Source organism: Amblyomma maculatum, unplaced genomic scaffold (genome assembly GCF_055883805.1).
Source record: "Amblyomma maculatum isolate TAMU_Amacu unplaced genomic scaffold, ASM5588380v1 scaffold_13, whole genome shotgun sequence".
Lineage (NCBI taxonomy): Eukaryota > Metazoa > Arthropoda > Arachnida > Ixodida > Ixodidae > Amblyomma > Amblyomma maculatum.
Genome location: NW_028146738.1, coordinates 14,283,096 through 14,309,510, shown reverse-complemented (window position 1 = coordinate 14,309,510; position 26,415 = coordinate 14,283,096). Strand labels below are relative to the sequence as shown.

The following is a 26,415-nucleotide window of genomic DNA, read 5'->3' as shown; positions in this document are numbered from 1 at the left end:
AAAATGGCACTTTTTTAATAAGCTTGTTCCCAACAAGTGTGCTCCAAAGGTGAGGTGCAAAGGAGGAAAACACAGTACGGACCGCATATCACTGTGCTGATGGGAGCCAACATAGACAGGTCTTAAAAACTAAGTTTCTTGTTATTAGGAAAACGAAGAGACCGCAAAGTTTTAGGAGCGTTAAAGAATTCATGTCAATACCAAGGCGTGGATGATGAAAAAATTGCTGATGTTGCAGAAGCGCAAGCTGAACACACAAGTGCAGAAGACGGACAACATGAACAAACTCTTCTCAGTGTTCTTTCTTGTCCCCACCTTCAGCGCTTTTGTGTTTGGTATGTCTTACTAGCTAGCCCAGAACCACACCTCACTATTTTCAGTCTTCCGGCTCCTCGGTGCAGCACTGGCATGTTAACTATGCAGGATTATGGGTGTAAAGCTGCAGTGAAAAGCGACTCGCGCGTGGAGTCGAGCTGGCGGTCGAACCCCCCATGCACCGAGGCCAAGGAGCCAGCGCTGTTGTTGTTTTCTCCTTTTCTCCCCTCTTCTTGGGCGCTGACTGCGACCTGCGGCGCGTGGGAAGCTTGGTTTGTTTCGTCCCTTCGCCCCGAGGCATCGCCAGGAGCGAACGGCAGACGCACCCTTCTCAGCCGGGAACAACAGCAGCATGCTTCTGTGAACCACTTTACGGCTGGCTCACTTAGCGATCTCCCGCTGTGGCGCCGCAGGGAGACGCTGCTAATGAAGCCTTTTGCACTGCCACAAGCGCTCACTAAATGTCCTGCAGAAAGCGACAATAGGCGCGACCCTTGGCCCTCCCAAGTAGCGACTCAGCCCAGCGGCCTCCCGCTGTGCCGCCAGACATCAAGTGTGAGCAACAGCGACTGTACACTGATCTGGGACAGTGCCCCCCCCCCCCCCCCCCCCCCCCCTCGAATGGGAACGCTGGGCGGCCTAGTCTCCAGATCCCCCGCGGCGTTTCTTCCACAAATGCGTCAGCTGCAAGGTCGCGTCGCAAACACGCTGGGGAGGGGAAAGACAGGTGCCATGTGAGAGGGTTTGGGGACCGGCGAGTGGAGAGAGTGTGTTTTGAATGTTGTATTTTTATTTGACGTAATTAAGGACCTGGGTCCAAGATTATTCCCAACCCACTGGGGTTGTGGCATGTTTTTCAATAATTTGATTGGCTGCCTCATTTTCGGGTCGGATCACCTAAGGTGACAGCCCTCGGGTCTTTGTTGATGCTTGTCATCAAAAAGCGGTCCTCGGACCATGTTCGGCAGTCAAGATTGAGGCTCCGTGCTGAGCACGTATCTACATGCCCTAGGCCTTTAAACGAAACGCTCGGTAGGAAAGTAAGGGCTTGTAGAGTGACTTCTATGTGTGAGAGTCTATTTTCTTTTAAGTTACAGTTGTCTGTGCAACTCTTGTCGCTGTAATTTACAGTTTGCCAATGTATACTATTTTTCTTCTGTAAATATAATTCTTCTCTTGACCATCATCTGATCATGGTCTACTGCTTCTTCACTGCCGAATGACCACGTTTGGAGAGGCTTCAGCCCCTCCGAAGATTGGCAACGAATGAGCTATTCATTACTATGGGGTTACTGATGACGATGTCGTTACCTTCCGTGAGGACACCTTACCTAACGTTGTAAAAGAAGTTGGAGAAGCATCTAGTATTGAAAGTGAAGAGATCGGCCATGACAATAACCAGGGTTGCCCAGTGTCAATGGACAAGGCAAGCCAGGCAGTGGAGATGCCTCAGCGGTATTTCCAAAAAGAGGGCTGCTTAGAGCACACATGCAGCCTAAGCAGGATGAAAGTATATTTTCTGAAGAAGCGGCACACCAGCCTGAAGAAAACGACTTTGCATAGCTTGTTTGGGGGGTCACAACGAAACTGTCAAGAAATGAAACTTTGTTCCTTTTTCCCGCCGTGTTTCTTTTAAAAGAAGTCCGCTCCTTAATTTGGGCCTCCACTGTCCCACACATATTTACCACACATTTACAAGCTACCAGATTATATGAAAGACCACCTGACATACATGCAAAGCCCCGCTTAAACCAAGCCATATGAACGTGCCTGCGAGGCCCAGAGGCAGTGTATTCAGCTTGGGATGTGGCAATCATGCCCTGCAGTGAGTTAGGACGCTTTCGTGCATGTCACAGCATGCCTGCCATCAATGTCACGCCTGCACCAGGCGCTGCTAGACTCATGGCTTAAGGGAGGATGCGGGGCCAAAGGGAACTGTTTCCCCAATTTCGATACAACAGGGATGGTGTATCTTGCTCTTATTAGAATATATTCCAAGTTCCATCACCTTAGCACGAACAGAAAAAATGTTGCAGCTGTCATAACGAGTAATTAAGTATGCCAGCTTAGAAAAATGATCATTTCAAAACTAATAAAGATGTACTAACCGTTTGTGCTTAAATAACTTTAAGTACATCATCGTGCAGGATAAGAGCAATTCTGAGTTCTTTAAGAAAATTTTGCGAAACTCTGAGCAATTTAAAAATGAACGTTTTTTCTGTTGTCGTGATGTGTAACATATTTGATAATAGTTTATCTTAGAGAATAATTAGGAATCCAAAAAGCACCTAATCTTGTTCCCAACAAAATTTTAGTCTAGAAACCACCTTGAAAGCAGCATTTGGCAAAAAAGTTGGAAATGGTAGTTTTCCTCACGGTTGTGCTCTTGCAAAAAGTAAGAACCAAGAAAAATGAGTTCAAAGATTTCAGAAAATGCTATTCAAATTTATGGTCTACATAAATAAATCACAGTTGGGACGCCCTTTCCAGCACGACAATACTCTGTCATGATTGTTTTGAGTTGCCTCTCAGCTTTACAGCTGTCCACTGCCCTTGTCTGCGCTCATAAAATGTTTGCCTTGGTTGCTTGCTGGGACTGCCTCTTTCTCTAAGCTTCATATTTTATGTCCACCTTATCGCACACTTTAGTAGCCAGGCTCCCAGTGGCGTTTGAAGGCTATGCGCTGCGTTTTAATCGATTCAAGCTTCTGTTTCAATTTACCAACCAATCTGCTGTTGCCAAGTCACAAAGTTTGCCTTTCCTTTCCGTTTTTCAATTACAGTCAACGACAGAATTTTCAGACGCCCAAATTTTCGGACATGCCCGATATTCCGGACGTCTTCGCAGCACTGCCACAAGCCCCACAGAATCAATGTATAAGGGCATCTGAAATTTTGGACGCTCAAACCCCCCGCCATCCAATTTTTCGGACTTTTTGATGCGACGGAAGGTCTGAAACCGCAACTGCGTCATACAGAGCCGCCATTTTGGCTATTTCCCAGTCTGCATACTATGCCACACCTTTCAAGTAGCCGTACCTAGCCGTCACACACCGATTTGGTCTGGCCACTCTTCCAGACCAGCGCCACTTCCGGAGTTTCCAGAAGCGCCGCGACCGTTTCGACTTTTGGTCGTGCAGATTCATCACAGACCACATGGTGTTTCGCTAAACTGGTGCATGGTTTTGCTACGTGCTACGTATTGTGTCAAGTGTACTCTGCGACGCTAGTCTTAGGTGTTTCGACACTTCGCAACAAGAGGATTTTGCGTGCCCGCGATGGCCCCCCACTCAGTCGTCGCCGATGGCATCGAAGCGCGGAAAACGGTACCGCCGGTTAAAAATGGAGAAGAAAGCTGCCATTACAGTCGCCGACTGATTTTTCGGACTCCAAAAATTCGGACATACTCGATTATTCGGACTGCTTCGCGGCACCGTCACCTTTCCCATAGGCCGTAATGCATAACAAATGCCGAAATTTCGGACACTTTGCAACCTCTCATTTGATTTTTCGGACCCTACTCGAGCCAACTCGATCGACAGCAGCTACCCACACTGACACTGACTGAAGCATGAAGCACCATTTCTGTTTTTGAATGAGCCTCCTTACCGCCCCAAGAGGTGGCGGTAGGAGCGGAGTCCGCTCATCATCATCGTTTTTGTGTGTTCCGGCACAATGGCTAGTTTCGGTCTGGCACATTCAAATCCAGTAGCCGCTGGCCCGGTCGTCTCTTCTTTCTTCTTTGTGACGGCGTGCAGTGTAGTTATAGTGTGCAGTGTTCATTCTATTTTTGTTCCTTGTGCGTTGTGTACGCCTAGCAGTGAGACCAACGAAGCACACTGGAATGGCACCAACATCAGGGCAGTCAGCGCCGGGAAATTCAGCTAAGAAGCGCGGCAAATACGCAACGATGACAATGGCGAAGAAGATCGCCGTGATCCATCAAGTGCAGAATGGCCGCCTGCAGAGCAAAGTTGCCTGGGAGTTCGGCATCTCGAAACAGACTGTGTCGGACTATATGAAAAACAAAATAAGATTTTGAACGACTCACTGAAGTCTTCTTCAGTGCTGGAAAGAAAAAATTTCAGAGAGGGCAGCCACCCGAAGCTCGAAGAAGCGCTCCACATGTGGCTGTGTGCGACAGTTGCAAAAAGGATCCCAGTGCCGGGCGATCTTCTGAAACAAAAGGCGGAGGCCCTCGCATTGCGAATGAACATCGAAGGCTTTAAGTTTAGCGATGGCAGGCTCCGTAATTTTAAGAAGAGGTACGACCTCACTTTCAAGAAGATGTGCGGCAAGAGTGGTGCCGTGGACCAGACTCTTGTAACAAATTACCGCTCTGACAGACTGGAGTCGCTGCTGGACTGATTTTCACCAGGCCTTTTTTATAAGATGTTACCCGAGAAGACACTGTTTGCGTCTGGCGACCCCTGCCACGGCGGAAGGCATAGCAAAGACCGGGTCACAGTGATGGTTGGCAGCAACATGTCGGGAAACGAAAAGCTCCCGATTCTTGTGATTGGGAAATCAAAGAGCCCGAGATGCTTCAAGGGGGTAAAAACATTGCCCGTGTGGTATGAAGCCAACTCGAAAGCTTGGATTACGCAGCATCTTTTCGCTGCCTATGTACGCAAGCTGGACCGGAAATTCAAGGCCCAAAATCGCAAGGTGTTACTCTTTGTGGACAATTGCGGTGCACATGGCCACATTGATGACCTGGAATCCATTCAGTTGGAATTCCTGCCACCAAACACAATGAGCGTCCTTCAACCCATGGACCAGGGTGTGATTAAAACTTTGAAGGTGCTATACAGAGCACGCTTGCTGAGCCGCATGGTTCTGTGCATTGACGCCGGCAAGCAGTATGCTGTAACTCTGCTGTCGGCGATCAGCATGCTTGCCGACGCCTGGAAGGCAGTGACTGCAGCCACACTCCGAAACTGCTTTCGGCATGCTGGATTTGTTAGAGTTGGTGAAGCGGATGCCGCGGCCCAGGATCTCCCGTCCGACATGCTTCCCACAGATAGCAAACAAGTGCTGCAAGACTTGCGCAGTGGCGGCAGAGTGATCCCAGACACAGTCACCTTTGAGAACTTTTCAAATGCCGACAGTGCAGCACTCACATGCGCGGAGCTGGACGATGATGAGATTATTCGTCAGGTGTCTGCTGTCCCGCCTGACGACGAATCTGAGTCGGAGGACGACGCACCACCTGTTCTGCTGCCGTCGCACGTGGACCTTGTGAATGCAGTGACGACCTTGTGAATGAGGTGACGATGCTTGCAGCTGCCTACAGTGACAGCACGACCCTTTCCGAGATTCAAGCCGAGCTGATTGCTCGCAAACGGAGGAGCGTCCAGCAGCGTATTCACGATTATTTCCAGCTAATTGCGGGGCCTGAATAAGTGCATAGGGCATGCCAGTGCATAGAAATAGGTTTTCTTTATTTTTTTCCGATTTTGTTTTTTCGGACTCCTGTTTATTCGGATTTTTCGCCGGTCCCCGTGAGGTCCGAATAATCAGTCGGCGACTGTATTAAACAAGTAATGAGTGGACAATCGCAGGCTGACGTGGGTAAGGAGTTCGGCATTTCCAAGCAAACAGTCTCAGATTTTCTCAAGAACAAGAGCAAGATTCTGGAAGCAGCCGAAAAACCATCTGGTGCCAAAAAAAAAAAATGCAAGCCAAGGTGTTCACCCAAAGCGTGAGGAAGCCCTCATTGTTTGGCTTAATTCAATGACTGCAAAGCGGTTGCCAGTCTCGGGCGGCGTCTTGAAAGAAAAAGCGGAAACTCTTGCGTTTCAAATGGGCACTGACGATTTTAAGTTTAGTGATGGGTGGCTGAGAAACTTTAAACATCGGAATGACCTCAAGTTCAAGAAGGTGTGCGGTGAGAGCGGCGCCGTCGACAATGCAGTTATTGAGCAGTACCGCAACGGAAAACTGCAGTCTTTGTTGCAGCAGTTCTCTACTGACAATGTTTTCAACTGCAACTAAACTGGCTTATTTTATAAGATGTTGCCGGAAAGAATGCTTGCTTTTGCTGGTGACCCATGCCACGGTGGCAAGCACTGTAAAGAGCACCTGACCGTTCCCGTCGGCAGCAACATGTCTTGACAGCGAGAAGCTTCCTTTGCTTGTAATCCAGAAGTCAAAGAACCCGAGGTGCTTTAAAGGGGCATCGCTGCCAGTGTTGTACGAAGCCAACAAGAAGGCATGGGTCACTCAGCAGTTTGAGAATTACATCCGCAGGTGGGACAGGAAGTTCGAGCTTCAGAACAGACGTGTCGTACTCTTAGTTGACAACTGCGCCGCTCATGGTCACATCAAGAATTTGAAGGCTGTACAGCTGGAGTTCATGCCGCCCAACACGACTGCAATTCTCCAACTGATGAACCAAAGTGTCATCCGCAATCTGAAACTTTTGTACCGTTCACGGGTACTAAACCGCATGGTGTTGTGTGCGGAAAGCGGCAAAGGCTACAACGTTGACCTTCGGTCTACTGTCGGAATGCTTGCGGACGCATGGAAGACAGTGAAGGAAGACACGATTCGCAACTGTTTTCACCACGCGGGCTTCACACTCACCACAGAGGCAGCAGACTTGCCTGAATGTGACGTGATTGACATGTGCCCGCCCATGGACGACGTGATCAACGACCTCGACTTCTGTGCACAACTGACTGATGAGGAGCTAACGTCTGCGTCACCTAGGAGCGCCGAGTTGACGCGAGCATTGCTAACGCTTTCATCGGTGTACAGCGCTGGCATGACTCTTTCTCAGATCAAGGCGAATATGATCGCATGCAAGCGGAATGCCGTCCAAACAAGGATCGACAAGTTGACACAGCAGCAATAACGCCGGATGCCGTGACGACACATGCATAATAAACAGGCTGTCGGCTGCATAGTTTTTGAACGGCTCTTTTTCACGTTTTGGTGTTTCAGAAGCCTAATACCTCGTCCTTGACTGTTTTGATCCAAGACATATTTGTAAAATGGTAAGTCTTTGTCATGCATTAATTTTTTTGGACTGCCTGAATTTTTGGACGTTTTTGCGTTCCCTAGAGGGTTTGAAAAATCGGTCGTTGACAGTAGTTGTTTAACGTACTCTCGGCAGCAGGTCCTTTTTCACTAGAAATCACAAAAATAAGCATTCTAAATGGAGGATGCACTCCGGGTTGAGTTTCTTGCTTGCTATGCAGCTGTGCCTTGAAATCAGTGTTCATAGGCGCTTTCGGTGGCGAGTGCCCCCCGTCTGGCAAAATAAAAGTAATTTAATTGTTTTACTGCACAGATGACAACCAGACTTGGTGAAACGTGTCTACATGCACAACTCAAAACAACACAAATATAAAAACGATTTTCTCGGTGATTTTAGCCCCGCATAAACAGCATACGCACAACTGGAAGCAATGCACATAGCCAGTGGCAATTTCAGCTGTCACTCAAGCAAGCACGAATTTCTGACTTTTTAAAGCATGCCTAGGTTTTTTTCATGGTTCTGCAATAAAGTGCTCAGTGCTGTTTACAATGAATTGCATTGTTCAGCCCAATTCAATCACTGCTGGTAAGTAGACAAGCTTGCATGCATGGCAAAATATGTGGGCATTTTTCTTTTTGTCAGCCCAGATATATAATGATAGTCGGCCATAACGATAAGATGTTTCAGTTCTCTCAATATTGTAGTAAGTGGACTGTACTGTATATTGTCGCAGACATTGTTCAGTTGATGAAACCAAAACAGGATCAAGATGAAATTCAAATAGAAATTCTTTGCCACCTATAGGCGAGTGCCATGGGATGATCAATGTACAGTACAACTTCGTTAATTCGAAGTCATCGGGATCGCAAGAAATCTTCGAATTAAGCGGGTTTTCGAATTAACCAACACACCAAGAAATAAGACTTAGGCAAAAAAATTCGTTGCAGGAACGTGTTACCTTTATTCGGCATATTTTGAATTACTACTGAAAGTAATCAGAGATGCTGGTTTGCCGCGTCCGGTAGTTTGCGGCTCCTAAGGTCATGCTCTCGAGTTGGTCAAATAGACGAAACATCTCTGGACTTCCACCGCGGCACTCAACAAAACTGCGGATAACGTTCAACCAATCCTCGACAACGCTCTCGTTAGTGCTGCCGCTCTCACCACAGACGGTGAGAAAGGTTAAATTATTGCGTTCTTTAAAACGGCAAAACCATCCATTGCTGCACTTAAATTCCTCGTGCCCAAGTTGTAGAGCTAGGTCGTTGGCCTTCTCCCGCAGTAGCGTTCCATTGACGGGAATGTGGGCAGCGTTTGCTTTCTGCAGCCAGCGAAGCAGAGCAGCTTCCACATCTTGATACGTGGGAGCCCGCACTCGTGACCGCTTCGAAGAATAGGTCTTGCCGTAAGCCTCTAGTATTTTTGACTTGTTGCTCAATATTGTGGACAACATCGAGGGGCACGCCATGCCTTTTGGCCAACTCGGTCTTCGAACAAGCGCTCTTGCCTGCTTCCTGGATCAAGCAGAACTTCTGCTGCAGCGTTAAAGTCTTGTACTTTGGCATTTCTGCACTGCTACGGTCACAAAGCTAGCACTTCTGCACAGTCCCGCCCAAAAAAACGGCACAGTAGCCGACCCCTAACCACAGCGCACAACACAAAGAAATGGCGCAGGCGAGACCGGCGCGGTGGTGGTGGCGGCGTACTTGCAGCGTCGGAGGCACGGGGGAAGAGTGGGCGAAGCACACCAAGGGATGGAGTGGGGGCGAGGTCACGTGATAAAAACCGGTATGCCCGCCGTGTTGCAGTGAAGCACGTCTTCTCCTCTGCAGGCGCGTGTTTCGGCGGTGCGCGAGGCGCACTGTGGACCGATTTTTGTGCAGAGAGTGCTCCGGCTGGGGCGCTTCGCCTATAAATCATCACCATTACTATGTGGCTTTGCGTCGCGGCTCTGTAGGGCCGTCATTTCGCCGGGTTTGCGGCGAAACATGGATCAGGCATTGCCGCATAGCAGTCCAAATTTTCGAATTAACCGGGCTGGCGCAGGCCGCCTGTTCGAATTATCCGGCCAAATTTACATTGGAAAATACGGGACCGCAGAAAACCTTCGAATTATCCGGGATTTCGAATTAACCGAGTTCGAATTATCGAGGTTGTACTGTATAATACTAATATCTAATGATTTGGTCTGGTTGATGGAGTTTGATGTTCAAAAGCAGCTCAGGCTATTAGAGACGCTGTAATAGAGGCCTCTGGAGATTTCGACCACCTCGGGTTCTTTAACGTGCACCGACACCTCACAGCACATGGGCAGATTACTTTTTGCTTCTATCGAAAAGCAGCCACCACAGCCAGGATTCAATACCGCATCTTCAATCACAGCAGTTCAGTGCCCTACCACTGCAACATCATGGCGGGATGCCTAATGTCTAATGCACTATTTTTTTTTCCAGTTTCTTATTTTTAAAATAACAATCTCTAATGCACAATTTTAAAGAAGCAAAGCAAAAAAATTTAGTGTCCATACTCTCTACATTTACATGGCCACAAGAAACCAGTGACGAAAAAAAAAAAAAAAAAAAAAAAAATGAAGAAGCTTACCGGACTTCTTCACAGCCATTGGGTGCATAGGAGCTACAGGTCTCAGGCACAATGTCAACTTGTTGGTCACACGAAACTCTGCTTTCTCCTGCTTCTCAAAGTGGGCTCTGGTTGAGTGGACAGAAAAGAAAAGTTGTAAACCCCAATGTGCACATGCAGGCTCAAGCATTTTTGAGGGACTTTGGAGCAACAAACTGGACTTGTGGAGCATTCCAATTAAGTTTTGGAGCATGTTTCCACCATAGAACGCTTTCAATAAGTGCAATTTTCTATTCTCAACATACAAAAATAGCCAATTTAGTTCGCATTCATTATTACCCACTGTGTGGAAAAAAACCCAGGCTCCGCTAAACTTGATGGCAGAACACCGAGGCAGCCGGTGTGGAGCAGAATGGAGCAGCGCCTGCACCCCTGCTTTCAGCTTATTCATAAAATAATAGCCTTTAATTATTCTTTTCACAAACAAGGCTTAAATTAACATTGTCTAAATAAATATTTTGGAATGAAACTGTGTTAGACCCAATATTCCATATTGAAAAGAGTCAAATAGTTTACAACCTGATATTGACCAAATTATTCGCATAATTTTTTATTACACAGTGATGCAGAACCCCTACGACTTACATGTAAAGCACACCACATAACAGCTGCAATAGCACGCGCACTCGAAAAAACAAACAAACAAACAAACAAAAAAAATCTCGAAATATAACAACTGATTGTGTAGACAAGCAACATTCTCAAAATTCAATGAATTACAGCCGAGCCTCCCTAGCAAACAAACACACTAAATTATCAGATAAAACAATGTAAAAGCAAAGACTGGTTGGACCATGCTTTATTTTTGAGGAAGTTCTACCTGTATTACGAAACAAAAAAATCCAAAATTTGGCGCTCAACCGGTGAAAAGAGTTTTTGCATTCACATGGCTGAAAAGGAGCGAGAAAAGCTTCCGGAAACGGAATACCTTGATCATTTCAATAGCCCGCTGCAGTAGTGTATTTAGATGAGTTTGCATGTGTGCTACCTAGGGGCAGCAACAAAAACCAGCATCAATGACTCACAGGCAGCATATGACCGGCGCATGATCGGTATCTTGTCATGCCGCACACCCCTGCCTGAATGCACGTGTTGCACTTGGGCACGCAAAATAGCAATGTAAAAGTGCAAAGCAGTTCCTGCTTAGACGAAAACCACAACTTTCGGGATGATTGAGAGTGGGCGCAGAAAAAAAGACGTTGCCACAGACTTCGGTGGTGCACCTAGCACTGTGCTGACAATCTTGAAAATGGGCCGGGAGACTGAAGACATCCATTACTAAGGCGCCATAAAGAATGATTGGAAGCCCTGTCACCATGTTCCAATGATGTTACCAAATATTGCGTTTCAGGACTTTCACGCAAATCTTAATTTTGTTCCGAGTGATGACCCCTCACCTATCCACAGCCACCATGGCCAGTTCAGTTATGCTGACTCGCTGATAGCTCGATGGAAGGCCAGTTGTCTCCAGGTCAAAGAAGACCAGCGTCTTCACTGGCCCTGGAAGCACTGGTGACAACTGCGCTGGTGCCACTGCACACGCGGTGGTCTGCTTCTGAAAAAAAAACACCACACATTATGCTCGAGCTTTCTTTCTCGCTCGCAGCACTTCCTTATTTGCCTTGCAAATTCAGTCACCCTCTGCCGCCCATATTAGGTGTCAAGGGAGAACAAGTTGCAGCAAAGCACAAGCTGCACGAGGTAAAATCTGAAGAAAAAAAAGAAAAAAAGAAAACAATGTAGCAGCATGAGATTACTTTCAGGTGATGGCTGCTATGTTGCTATTGTCATCATCATTAGCCTGACTATACCCACCGCAGAACGAAGGTCTCTCCCATATTTCTCCAATTAACCCGGTTCTGTGCTAGCTGCCCCCTGCTACGCTTTCCTTCCCTTGGAATCCAGTTTGTTACACTAAGAGACTATCGGTTATTCTCTCTTCACACTACATGTCCTGCCCATGCCTTCTTAATTTCCACTAGAATGTCGGTAACTTGAGTTATTTCTCTGACCCACTCTGCACGCTTCCTATCTCTTAATGTTACCCCTACCATTCTTCGTTCCATAGCCCTCTGGGTTGTCCTCAACTTAAGTAGAACTCCCTTGGTTAGCCTCCACGTTTCAGCCCCATAGGTAAGTACAGGTAAGATGCAACTGTTATATACTTTCCTCTTTAGCGATACCGCTAAGTTGCTAGTCATAATCTGTGAGTGCTTGCCAAATGCGCTCCATCCCAATCTTATTCTTCTTATTTCCTTTTCATGGTACGGATCTGCGGTTACTACCTGTCCTAAGTAGACATATTCTCCTACTACTCCCAGTGCTTCGCTACCTAACGTAAACTGCTGTTCCTTCCCGAGTCTTCTGCATATTGATTTTTAAGCCTACCGTTCTACTTTTCCTGTCCAGGTCATCAATCATTATTTATCGCAAATAATGAGAACACAAAAATAACAAAAGAAGAAATGAAAAAGAGCAAGAAAAAAAAAATAAGTATCACGATTATAATGCGATCAGAGGTTACCCAAGCCAAGTGAAAAAAAAAAAAAAAATGTCAACGCAGTCTCCCACACAGCAGCGGCCACCGCCATTATCACTATTACATTCACCTTTCTTACAGTTCCCTAGTCTATTCAACCGTTTCAGTGACTTCTGTTTGTGAAGGATGCACCAGCTTCTTTCCCTGCTCATAGCCACACTTTTCAACACAGGCTTGCTCAGTGACCCTCAAGTCATCATAAAGGTGGCTTCTCCTACAGATCCATGAACCTGGTGGGGAAGATCACCGTAGCCATCTCGGGGAGTTATGCTTAAAGGGTTTAACGTCCCTATAACGTCCCAATGTGACTCGGGCTATGAGAGATACTGTAAAGGAGGGCTCCAGAAATTTTGGAGACTTGGTGCCCTTTAACATTACACTGAAATTGTACAGCACACTGGCGCCTAGCATGTTCCCTTCCATCGAGCTGAATACCCTGACCACTGAGCTACTGCGGCAGGGCATTAAATGTACAACTGCCTAGAAAGAGTAAAGCTAAATAAAGAGAAAAATATGGCTCTACTCAGAGTTGCAATAAATTTAAGAACTTGACAGTCATGCACACTAGAGAGAATAAATAATAATAATAATAAAAATCCACAGCTACAAGTTTTCTATGCGGCAGTGGTCTAAATTTCAAGTATAGACGAATGCTGGGCAGTGCTTGCTTGATGTGACATTCTGAAGGCATCCAAATCCCTAGCAAATGGGCGAGGACTAGTGTTTCCGGAGTCAAACGACAGAATCGTAGGAAAATTGTTCGCTCATTTGCTTCATCTACTAAAACTTATTTGTGCTGTAACATTACTGAACCCACTCTGCTTTCTGGCAAAATGCTTCCACAATAATGAAAATGTTATGTGGCTTTCTATGAGCTGTTTTGCTAACTTCTTTACTAGCTCACTGTGAAGAAAATACATCTAACGTATGTCCAACTGTACAGGTGTCAGCACTTCCCAGCGCAGCAAATAATGCACTGTAGTGTTCTGCATCATCATAGCCACTGACATGCGTCGCGTGCTGGTGCACTCGAGAATTTTCTGATTCTTTGTCTTTATAATTCGCTACGCCTGACGCTCCGCTGCGAGTTCATCCCGATCAGCTGGATCCATCTGCATTGACTGAATAAACACACCACTACAATTGGTGCAGGTGCTGCCAGGTATGTTCCCGCCCACCCTAGAACTAAGAAGCCGCACACTGCCCTTTGCTTCCACCATGCCGGACGATACTGCCTCGACATCACCGCCCCTCCCAACCACGGTCCTGTGTTCTGGAGTTCTACGGCAGCGTGATCCATGCCTCTTCAGTGGCACAGCCGACCAAGACGTCGATGATTGGTTGTCAGCGTATGAGCGTGTCAGTAGTTACAACAGATGGGACACTATCAAACTAAGTAACATAATCTTTTATCTGACTGACGTGACGAACGTCTGGTTTCGCAACCATGAGGCAGACCTGCTATCTTGGTCTGCATTTAAGAATTTTGTGGAAGCGTTCGGCCGCCCCGCAGTTCGCAAGCTCCGAGCCGAACAACGCTTGCGTGAGCGCACTCAGCATGCCGAAGAGTCGTTCACCAGTTATATAGAAGACGTCGTTGACCTGTGCAAGCGTGTCGACCCACTAATGTCCGAAGCGGATAAGATCGAAAACATCCTGAAAGGCATCTCTGAGGACGCGTGCCAGATGCTCTGGGTGAAAAATCCTGCCACGGTAAGTGACGTGATCAAATTTTGCCAGAGCTATGACGAGCTTCGTAAGAAGCACGCTTCTAGCCGGCAGTCCGGTGTTAGAGACGACCAACTTCTCCGTTCTCGAGTGCGCCAGCACGTGACACATGTCAGTGGCTACAACGATGAAGATTACCCCACTACAGCACATATATAATAAGTGATGCGTGAAGTTGTAAACTAGCTCAAGTGCACATTAAACAGACTGCTGCTCGTGCACGACGGCCATGACATAATGCACAAGCTTTTCAGGAATTACAATTTCTGCCCCTCCCGCACTGATCTGATGACAATGCTGTATAATAGACGATGTTACAGCACAAATAAATAAGTAAATAAATGTTGCTGGCACACATGGCAACTGCAGTGCAATAGGCAAGCAATGGGAGAATTCTGGGAAACTGAAGTGGCCAGCAGACAGTTTTCCCACAGTTCGTTGCACTGACTTTGGCACTCAAACACACCAATTTCATCTACAGCCTACCTGAACAGTCTGTTCAGTGACTGTTCTGACTATATAGTGCGATTCCATGGGCAATGCTGCCGACCGTGCAGGCCTGTCCGGCGACTGTATCTGCAGTGGCACCAGTGGACTGGCACCTGGCATGGTCATAGGAAAGGCCCCATCGAACGATGACAGCACAGCTGTGGCTTGTACTTGGGCTGTTAAAAAAAAAAAAAAAAAAAAAAAAAACGGTCAGAAAAAATAACAGTACAATTATGATACACACATATATATATAAATCACGAAGCTCTGCCATATTAGTGTGAATTTGCATGCCTAGGGCGTGATTTCTAAAAACGCTTCCCGAAAAAAAAAAAAATGCTTTCAAAACTGCACACACGAGCAATATAGCAATATACGGAAGCATACAATTGAATTCACTTTCGATGGGCAGATAGGCCGGTCGCGCTTTATCAGGAAGGCAGCATGCAGTGAAATCCATGCAAGTACACAATTTTTCTTACAGCTTTCAATAGCATTAGCCTCCAACAGATACTACTCCTCTAATTCGAGATATAACTTACAACAGAGCATAAAGATTTGTGAAAAGCAATTCGAGTCCAACTGTTTTGCCCCAGTGTTAGCTACAAAATCTTAGCTCAAAACAAAGTCTCAAAACAAAGTCTTTACAAGCACACACTTCAGTTTATATTTCGCGCAGTCAGCATACACTCAACTGATATTTAGAACTCCAATCAGGATGGAAATAATAGCGTGGCTTCTTGCCAGACGAAGTGAGCCCCCCAGCGCGCGCGCGCGCGCACCCACACCCACAATGTAAAGGCAAGCCATTACTCCGATCAGCAATATAAGGCCTGTTTCACGACCAATGACGCCAAATACCTGGCCACTCAGTAGTCAGGCTAACAGTGACATGATAAATCTAAAAATGTCCGCAAATAGTGTTCACGCCATCGAACTGTCAGCAAAGAGCACAAAGGATTCAGCGTTGTTTCACGTTTACGGGTTCCCGCGCAAACGGCAATTAAAAGCAGAAGCGCAATGCCTCACAAAGCCTTTAAAGAAGAAATGAGGCAGAACCAACAGGCCATTTCGAGGCTCGTACAGTAAAAAGATGCACAGGCCCTCCCGCGCAAATTCGATCTAAGGCAAGCGCAGATGCACGACTTCAGAAAAAACTAATATGCGTAAATCAAATCGTGCGCACGGCACGCGAATACATACTCATATTATACTCCATGGTGACTGACAATTCCTGCCCGACGAACAGCTTCCGTGATATCTCCGAAGAGGTCTGTCAGCAAGAACACGTCCTGCCAGCCCTATTCGCCGCCTCAGAATAGTTTTCGCGCGAAAAGAAGTGTCAGTGGCGCGAAACAGAGTGGCCTGACTACCCTACCACCCTACTTCATCCTACGTTGAAAGCGACTGCCAAACGTTAGTAACGTTGAGCCTCCAGTAATCGAGTCCGATTTTGTCGTGATAAACGTTAATTTTGTATAATAATGAGAGACAAAATAATTACTTAAAATTTAAAGCTAGAATTAAAATGCCACTATGTTGTCTTCGAATCGAGTGTCATTCGACTCGATTCCTCGAATGCCGAACTAGAACCTGCCTCTGATACCATGGACCAGCAACCAGAAACTCAATGATATGCAGTTGGAAAAAGGGTCAAAGCGCATTGAAGACATAGTAAACCAACAACCAAATAGAGAATGGACATACGATGACCTAGTAGAAGTATTTAAAAGAGAGCTAAAAAAGGGCAAGATTAGAAGAGGAAAGAGAAAATATAAACCAAAAAGCTGGTGGGATGCTGAAGTTAAAGCAGCCATAACGAGGCGTCAAGAGGCATCCAGAGAGCACAAATTAGCAAAGAAGAGGGGAGCCACACCAAGGGAAGTAGAATCCAAATGGGAGGAGTACCATTGAGAGAAAAAGGGAGGCGTCAACCTTAATCCAAATCAAAATAGGAAAAGCTGGGGTCCAGTGGATGATGGACATAAGTAAAAAAGATAAAAATGCTGCAAAGAGGTTTTGGAACCACATAAGGCTACAAGCAAAAAAGACGGAAGGGGTCCAACACTATATGACCACACAGGAAGGAAAAAGAGTGGAGGGAGAGAAACAGCCTTTGCCAGTCTGGAAGTGAATGCCGCAGAAGAAATGGAGAATAATGAGGACCACAGGGACGAGGAGCAAGAATACAAGGAGATGACAGCAAGACAATGGGAAAGAATAGAACGGAAGGTCCCCTTGGGAACAGCGACAGGACCAGATAGCATACCCATGGGATTGATTACCAGATTAGGACAAAAAAGCAAAGTAAAATTGCGACAGTTGATTGAACAAACAATAAAGGGCGGTCAAGTACCAAAAGATTGGAAATTAAGCAGGATGAGACTAATATACAAAGGCAAGGGAAGCAGAGATAACATAAAGTCCTATCGGCCAATCACAGTTACATCAGTTATATACAGGGTAGCAATGCAGTTAGTAAAAGTAATGATGGAGGAATGGGCAGAAGGAGGGAATATCCTCGGAGAACTACAAAATGGTTTCCGCAAGGACAGAAGACTAGAGGATAATTTATTTGTGGTTACCCAGTGTATAGAAACAGCAGCTGCAAGTCAGAGACCACTATGGATAGCGTTTTTAGATATTAAAGGGGCATACGACAGTGTAGATCAGAAAAAACTGTGGGACCAGTTGAAGGAATATGGCCTGAATAAAAACCTGGTACAGTTCATACAAGAAGTGTATGCAGATAATAAGGCAGTGATAGTAATGGGAGACGGAAACAACAAAACCAGCAAAAATAAAAAGGGGGCTTAGGCAAGGGTGCCCACTGTCACCGCTGCTTTTCATGATATACATGAGCCAAATGGAAAGGCGCCTGGAGGAAAGTAATAAGGGATTCGATGCAAGCTATATGCAGGGAGGACAGAAAGTAACACAAGTTCTACCAGGATTGATGTACGCGGATGACATTGTACTGCTGGCAGATAAGAGGGATGGGTTGCAGGAGCTGCTTAAGATCTGTGGAGAAGAGGGCGAAAAGCTGGGACTGCAATTTAGCAGTGAAAAATCAGGAATAATGGTATTTAATGATGAAAGGGGGGACGTGCTGGAAATACAAGGCACCAAGGTTGAACATGTGGAGAGCTATAAATACCTGGGCATATGGATCAACGAAGGAAAAAATTACCTAGAAAAGCATGAAGGAATTACGATAGACAAAGGGAAAAGGAGTTCGGATATTATGAAACACAGGGCCCTCTGGAATTATAACAGGTATGAGGTTGTTAGAGGGGTATGGAAGGGTGTTATGGTACCAGGACTCACTTTTGGAAGTGCATGAAATCAGAAGTACAGTCAGGCCTTGAAATCAGACAGAGAAAGGTAGGTAGATTGGCATTGGGAGCACATGGCAACACACCTAATGAAGGAGTCCAGGGAGATATGGGCTGGGCATCATTTGAGGTTAGAGAGGCAATTAGCAAACTAAAATATGATCAGAGACTAACCGAAATGGAGGAATCAAGGTGGGCACGAAAAATGTACAAGCACCTCTTCATGAAAAGCCTGAATACGAAATGGACTAACAGAACCCGAAAGCTCAGATTTAAGTACCTAGAGTTTGGAGATACACCGCAGCAAAACAGCAGCATTGAAAAGCAGGTAAAGGAGGCAGAAAGGAAAATGTGGGAGGAAAGAATGCAAGGAAAATCAGCATTGGGTATGTATAGAACTCGAAAACAGGATATAAAGAAAGAAAGTTTATTCGACAACTCACGAGGGAGCTCATTGCTGTTTGAGGCTAGGACAGGGGCCCTCAGAACAAAAACGTACAGAAAAAAATTTCAGGAAGTAGATATATTATGCGCGGCGTGCGGAACTGAGGAGGAAACAACGGAACATGTTGTTCTATGGTGCCAAAACTTCGTCCTGCCCTTCCCGCGGAAAAAGCGGCAGATCTGGAGAGAGCGCTGGGATTTGCTGGGGAAGATGGACGAATGGATGAGGAACGCGTTCTGATAACAAAAGAGAGGTTAGAGGATTGGTGGAAAAAGTCAAGAGAATAAAGAGAGGAAAAAAAGGGAGGAGGGCAGATACGGCGAATTAGAAGCTAAAAATGGGGAAGAGATAAATATATTTCTTTTAATTTTTTGGCTAGGCGGCGCAAGCTGCCGCTCGATTCAAAGAGCAGAGCCACTATCATCCATCCACCCATCCATCCATCCACATGGCTGATACTGCGTTTGCACATGCTGCTGTTCCACAGAAGCGTTCCAGAAATATCATTCCAATCAAATGAGCTACGCGAAGACATTCGATATTTTGGAATGCCTGCCTGCCTGCGAAACGCGAACATAAGGAGGCTAATAGCCATCTAATGGCTAATGGCTCAGGCGCGGACTGCGAAATAGATGTGGTAAGATGATGATCAAGAAAATGAAATGGGCATGGGCAGGACCAGGCAGGACATGTAGTGTGAAGAGAGGATAACCGATGGTCGCTTAGGGTAACAAACTGGATTCTACGGGAAGGAAAGCGTAGCAGGGGGCGGCAGAAAGTTAGGTGGGCAGATGAGGGTAAGAAGTTCGCAGGGGTCAAGTGGATGCAGCTAGCCCGGGAAAGGATTAATTGGAGGAATATGGGAGAGGCCTTCGCCCTGCACCATTCAGTGGGTATAGTCAGGCTGATGATGATGATAATGATGTGTGGACCAACGTGGCGCGGACTTCGGCACGACAACGTAACGTCGTCGGGCTTCCACCGTGTTGTCGCCTGCAGAAGCAACTGTTGTCGCAGAGTCCCGACATTTGTGTGAAAGGTGTGGGTGCAACCTTCATGACTTGGAACAGCGTTCCTCGGAACTGTCGGAAATTGTCAGGTAAAAAAAAAAAAAAAAAAAAGGCAAATGACTGACAACTAATTTCCCTGTTATCAATGCTAGAAGAAGAGGAAACAGTCCCCTCAACTTTTCTTAGTTACAGTGGCTGATGGTTTCTTTCCTATGTGTTATATAAAGAAGAATGAACATCGTAGCCTAAAAGTGGTGAAGAGGAAATTATCCGTAGGTAAAAATCAGATGTATACACCGAGGGACAAGGTGGGCAGTATCATTACTAATATGGACAGGATCATCAAGGTAGCCTAGGAGTTCTTTACGAACCTCTACGGTAGCCAAAGTAGTCAGAATAAAAATGAAATTGGTAGTAGTGAAGAACAATCAGACATATTCTACCTGTGCTTGGGCTTGGGTAAAAATGCAAGTATATGTCCATTTGGCTACGTTAAAATGAGTGGCTAGCGTTCTGCCCTGAAGGAACACCTGTTAATGATGACAATGCATGAGGCGTGTCGTAAAAGCTGGCCTCCTGCCTAAAGCTAGACGCACAGATGTCCGTATCTTGTTTTGTATGTGCATTCTTTGAAGTGTTTTGTTCTTCATAAAAGTTTTAAATGAAATATATCTGTAAATTCCTTCAACACCGCTGTGCTTATCATTGGACCATAGCGTGGCTTGTAGATTCGCAATAACAGTTCTTTCACCTTTTGAAATACTGCAGTGCCGTACAGTTATGACATAATTTAACTGCAGCTTTTAAAACCACTGCTGTGAAAGCGCTCATGGCACTGCCATACTGGATGTTCTCTTTGTGTGATAACCTACCTTTCATGTAGACCTAGCTGCGTCACTTTGGTTTCACAGTTCTTTATTGCACATTTTCTTCAAACTACTTCATCATTTCAAACAAGCGTTTGACAAGTTAGTGGCTATGCCAAGTTAGTGGCGTGACCTGCCAAAGTTTAGTAGGTGAATAAGTGACTGAACCTCATATACAATGGGTAAGGGTAAGGTGTGGAAAAATACCTATGCTGATATTTGTTTTTTGTACAAGTTTAATTGTGCAGACATGGGTAGAGAGTGAGGTTATTATTTTATTTTCTCTCAAATAGGCTGTCAGGTAAGAAAAAAGAAAAAAGGTGACTGTACAACTAATGCCCCTGTTATCAATGCTACAAATTAAGAAGCGGAAAAACTCTGTTCAACTTTTCTCAGCTACAACGGCTGTTGTTTTCTTTCCTATGTGTTGCATAAAGAACTTGAAGAATGAAGAATGTCATAGCCTGAAAGCGATGAACAGGAAATCAGGCATAAGTAAAAATCAGATGTGAGAAATCAGATGTATGCACTGAGGGACAAGGTGGGCAATGTCATTACTAATATGGAGAGGATCATTAAGGTAGCCAAGGAGTTCTATACGGACCTCTACAGTAGTCGAAGTAGTCAGGATAAAAATGGGATTGGGAGTAGTGAAGAACAATCAGACATTCTACCAGTAACAAAGGACGAGGTCAAGAAAGCTTTAGAAGCTATGAAAAGGGGAAAACAACTGCGGAGGATCAGGTAACTACAGATTTGTTGAAGGACGGAGGGGATATCGTGCTAGGAAAACTGGCCACCCTATACATGCAATGCCTGATGACATCGAAGGTACTGAAATCATGGAAGAACGCTAATATTATCTTAATTGATAAGAAAGCGGATGCTAAGGACTTGAAAAATTACAGACCAGTCCGCTTACTATCCATTACGTACAAGGTATTTACTAAGGTAATTGCTAACAGAATCAGGACAATTTTAGATTTCAATCAAACAAAAGATTAAACAGGTTTTCAGAAAGGGTACTCTACTATCGACCATATCCATATGATCAACCAGGTGATAGAAAAATGTTCAAAATATAACCAGCCTTTATACACAGCATTCATTGATTATGAAAAGGCATTTGACTCAGTAGACACCTCGGCAGTCATGCAGGCATTGCGAAATGAGGGAGTTCACGAGCCATATGTGAAAATACTGGAAGATATTTATAGTGGCTGCACAGCAGCCATAATTCTGCATAAGGAAAGTGACAAAATTCCCATGAAGAAAGGTGTTAGGCAAGGAGACGCGATCTCCCCAGTACTATTCACAGCTTGATTAGAGGAAGTATTCAGACTTGGAATGGAAACAGTTAGGGATTAGGGTTGATGGTGAATACCTCGGGCAATCTGCGATTCGCTGATGACATTGCCTTGCTAAGTAACTCAGAGGATGAACTACAAAGAATGATTGATGACGTTGACACGAATAGCAGAAAGGTAGGCTTGAAAATTAATAGGCAGAAGAGAAAGTTAATGTTCAACACCCTCGGGAAGGAACAGCAGTTCATAATAGGTAGCGAAGCACTGGAAATGGTAGATGAATATGTCTACTTAGGACAGGTAGTAACCGCAGATCCAGACCATGATAGGGAAATAACTAGGAGAATAAGATTGGAATGGAGCGCATTTGGCAAATACTCGCAGATTGTGACTAGCAGCTTACCGGTATCACTCAAGAGGACCATGTAATCTTCCATGTACTCACCTATAGAGCTGAAATGGGCGGCTAACGAAAAGGGTTCCACTTAAGTTCAGGACAACGCAGAGAGCTATGGAACAAGAAATAGTATGTGTAATGTTAAGAGATAGGAACCTTGCAGAATGGGTCAGAGAAATAACTGACATTTTGTCAAGGCAGGGCATGTATTGTAAAGATAGGACAACCTATGGTCTCTAAGAATGACCTATTAGATTCTAAAGGAAGGTAAGCGTAGCAGGGGGCCCAGAAAGTTAGGTGGGTTGATGAGGTTAAGAAGTTCGCAGGGGTCAATGGATGCAGCTAGCGCGGGACCTAGGTTAATTGGTGGAATATGGGAGAGGCCTTCACCCTGCTGTGGGTATGCTAGTTCGGCTGCTGCTGATGCTGATGATGACGTAAAGAGCCCCTCATTTTTCTTTTGTAGTCTGCTAAGTAAGTTAACAGCCTCTGTTCTGGTAGCCTTGATGCTCTTGATTCCATTGGCAACATAAAGGGGTTCTCACACTGAACGTGCATTCTGCATCCATCGCTGTTGTCATGGTACTGATAAACACACTCAGCATTAGGCTGCATCCAACATAAAACATTCGAAGAGACAAAGTGGGACAGATGCCTCTATAGCTCAGTCTGCACAGCATGAAAGGTGCTTGTACGCAATTATTTATGACAAGCTGTTTCTCAGGCACAAATGTAGCGAGTAGAGAGACGTGCTAGCTTTGGCAGCATTGCAGGTTATGTGTGAAGCGTCACAGTGTGCATCTGTGCAAGGCATTTTCTATGCAATGTGGAAAATGCTTCACATCAGAAAGGACAGTCTGCTGATATTTCGCAAATGTATTTTTCGAAAACACCACGTCCGAATAAAAATATATTTAGCTGTGGAGGTGAGAAACATGGGAGGACATTTTAAAATGTAAATTTTCAAGTAGGAATGTTGGTTTGAGCTGGTAGTCAGCATCTTCAAAACCTGACAATAAAAAATGTGTGTGTTGCCCGCCACAGTAGCCCGCTACCTAGACAGAGGGAAATGATGAGCGCGACGTTTAGAATGAAGGTCAATGATTTCCCTGAATACCCTCAATAGAAGGGGGGGGGGGGGGCAGGGGGTACACATCTGTTTGCTGCTCTGAAGGCAACCCCTGCTCCCCCCCCCCCCCAGAAGATGAATAGGTTTTAATTACAGGTATAGTTTAAAGCACTAAGTTAAAAAATAGTCTCAGTTAAATAAGGCTGCTGATATCTATCACAGGTTGCAAAAAGATATTTTGCCCATGGCATTGCTGCCATTATCAGCTGAGTGCAAATATAAATCCCTGCAAAATAGGAGACATTCCATCACTGTTGTCATCGCAGGGGATATCTGCAGGAATATGCCAGTATTTTTGCATTCAGTAGACTGCCCTTTTGTGTCTTGCAGTACTGCAGGAATTTCCGCAGCAAGCGCTGCAGCAAGAACAACCACTGGGACGCGACCATTATGCTGGCCAACATCATTTTCTATTTGGCAGGAACAGCTCGCACATGGTTCCAAAATCACGAACAAGAGCTGGTGACGTGGGCAATCTGTAAGCAAAAGCTTCAGGACCTGTTCGGGAAGCCCATTGGTCGAGCTGTCACAGCAAAAACTGAACTTTCATCTCGCATCCAATCCTCCACGGAGTCCTACCTTGCGTATATTCAAGACGTGCTTGCGTTGTGTCGCAAGGTCAACTGCTCAATGACGGAAAATGACAAGGTAGGCCATATCCTCAAGGGCATTGCGGATGATGCGTTCAACATCCTGTTCTGCATGGATTGCTCCACCGTCGACTCAGTGCTTCAAGTCTGTCGAAAATTCGAGCAGGCTAAACAACGACGCCTCATACATCGCTTTGAGCACCTTCCAAACACCGCAGCTACATCATCCTGCGATGATCTGGCCCCTTTGCAAAAGCCTTCTCATCCCACGAACATGACTCGTATCGTCCGGAGAGAACTCGAGGCCTTAGCTCCTACACCACTCATGTCTCCGCTACCCGACACTATGGCCATGATACAGGCCGTAGTTCGCCAAGAACTTCCAAACGTCGGCCTCTCCTCCAGCCCCGTGACGCCCACGCCACCATCCCACTCTGTTCCTGTAGTGGCTGCTGCTACTGCCAGCCCACCTTCCCCACGTCGCTACCTTAGTCGCAATCCTGCAGAGTGGTGCACCTCAGACGACAGGCCAATTTGCTTTATTTGCTGTCGCGCCGGTCACATATCGCGTTATTGCCGTAGCCGTACCTTCTTCGCTCCTCGCTCCTATTACAATGCCGACCGCCGATACTACCAAGGACCGCGACGCTTCCCTGCCCAACCAGAGGAGCTCCGCCCCGCCTACGATGGACCAGGACATCATTGTTCTCAACAAGATGAGACTCAAACGAAACCGTCCCCCCTGCCCGTCGCACCAGCCGATCTCCATCCCCACTGGCTCGTCGATCCCGTTCTCCGGTATCTCGCCGCAACTCCTCCCCACCATATGCCGGCACCTACTTGGGAAACTAGCGAGTGCAGCGCCCTGGAGCGACGCTGCATTCCCGACCCGGACTGTCAACTCAGAACTGACCCCCGCACCTAGACATAATCTCATTGATATTCTTGTGGACGGAGTCTCCGTTTCTGCCCTTATTGACACTGGAGCCAACATTTTTGTTCTCAGTTCCTCGCTCCGTTAACGCCTCAACAAAGCCCTCACACCTGCTTCCTCATCTACCGTTCGTGTTGCTGATGGCAACACAGCTACTGTCATTGGTATATGTACTGCGAGAGTTACCATTGCCGACCGCCAAGTCCCTGTGCTATTTACAGTCCTCACCAGTTGCCCTCATGAAGTTATATTAGGACTCGACTTTTTAACAGAACATTCCACTCTCATTGACTGTTCTTCTGGACTGATTCATCTAGACCTGCCGCTCTGCCCTGACAACAAAGCTCCTGAAACTTCAACGCTCCATCTCCGCTCCGCTACATTTAGTCGCCTACCACCAGAAGCCGCAGTGTATGTGCTGATGTCGCCTTTTCCCTCCATTCCGGATGGCGACTACGTTGTTTGCCCCATAACTGACGTGACACTTGAGCGTAGCATCGCTCTACCTCACAATATAGTGCATGTAGCGGATAACAGCACTTGTATTCCAGTCCTGAACTTCAGCTCTTTTGTGCAAGTTCTTCCTGAGGGCATTTCCCTCGCCGAACTGACCCCATTGTCGGAGTTTATTGTGGCTGCTCTTTTACGTGACCCTATTGCCGCAGTGCCGACACGACCTGCACCGTTCCCACCTCAGAAGGTCCGTATATCTGGCATGGTTGCTCCTGACTTGCGCCCTGATCGTGCTAAAGCACTTATGACCCTACTGACATCGCACAGTGATATTTTTGATTTTGGTGACCGACCCTTGGATCAAACGTCCCTCGTTACACATCGCATCGATACTGGAGACACCAGCCCAATTCACAGACGACCTTACCGAGTCGCCATTTCTAAACGTCGCCTCATACAAGATGAAGTCGACAAGATGTTGGCAAGGAACATTATAGAGCCTTCCAGCAGTCCCTGGGCATCACCTGTTGTGCTTGTTAAAAAGAAGAACAACACCTGGAGGTTCTGCGTTGATTACCGACATCTCAACAAAATTACAAAGAAGGACGTTTACCCGCTCCCCAGGATAGATGATGCCCTTGACTGCTTGCACGGTGCCAGCTATTTTTCTTCGATTGATTTTCGTTCTGGTTATTGGCAGATCGCTGTTGACGAACGGGACCGAGAGAAGACCGCTTTCATCACGCCCGATGGCCTGTACCAATTCAAGGTGATGCCTTTTGGTCTGTGTAATGCGCCCGCAACATTCGAGTGCATGATGGACTCTCTTTTGCGCGGTTTCAAATGGACCACGTGTTTATGTTATCTCGATGACGTTATTGTCTTTTCCTCGACCTTCGAGAGCCATCTCCATCGCCTTGAGACCATTCTTGGAGTCTTCCGAAGAGCTGGCCTTCAGCTTAACTAGAAGAAGTGTAGCTTCGGCCGACGTGAACTCAAGGTGCTCGGTCACGTGGTCGATGCATGTGGCGTTCAACCCGACCCAGACAAAATATGTGCTGTAAGTGCATTTCCTACACCCCGCTGTACCAGTGACGTGCGTAGTTTTCTAGGCCTTTGCTCCTATTTTCGGCAGTTTGTCCCCAACTTTGCGGAGATGGCTCGTCCACTCACCAATCTTCTGAAGAACGACGCTCCATTTTGCTGGGACCAAGAACAATCTCAAGCATTTTCTGCACTCATTGCGGCCCTCA

At 46.2% G+C, this 26,415-nt stretch overlaps 1 protein-coding gene across 2 annotated transcripts in view; it reads right to left on the bottom strand.

Moving 5' to 3' along the window:
- Positions 1 to 16,098, bottom strand: part of LOC146172260 (three prime repair exonuclease 2-like) — a 38,408-nt gene extending 22,310 nt beyond the window's left edge. The window contains exons 1-4 of one of the 2 annotated variants that reach the window (XM_084585928.1): positions 15,900 to 16,098; positions 14,694 to 14,872; positions 11,338 to 11,492; positions 9,902 to 10,008 (exon numbers count right to left, since the gene is read on the bottom strand). In XM_084585928.1, the coding sequence (XP_084442054.1) occupies positions 9,902 to 10,008; positions 11,338 to 11,492; positions 14,694 to 14,872; positions 15,900 to 15,915 (457 nt within the window). In that variant the 5' untranslated portion in view covers positions 15,916 to 16,098. Of the gene's footprint in view, positions 1 to 9,901; positions 10,009 to 11,337; positions 11,496 to 14,693; positions 14,873 to 15,899 lie in introns of both variants that reach the window. The other variant, XM_084585927.1, reaches the window with a different exon arrangement.
- Positions 16,099 to 26,415: the final 10,317 nt, after the last annotated feature.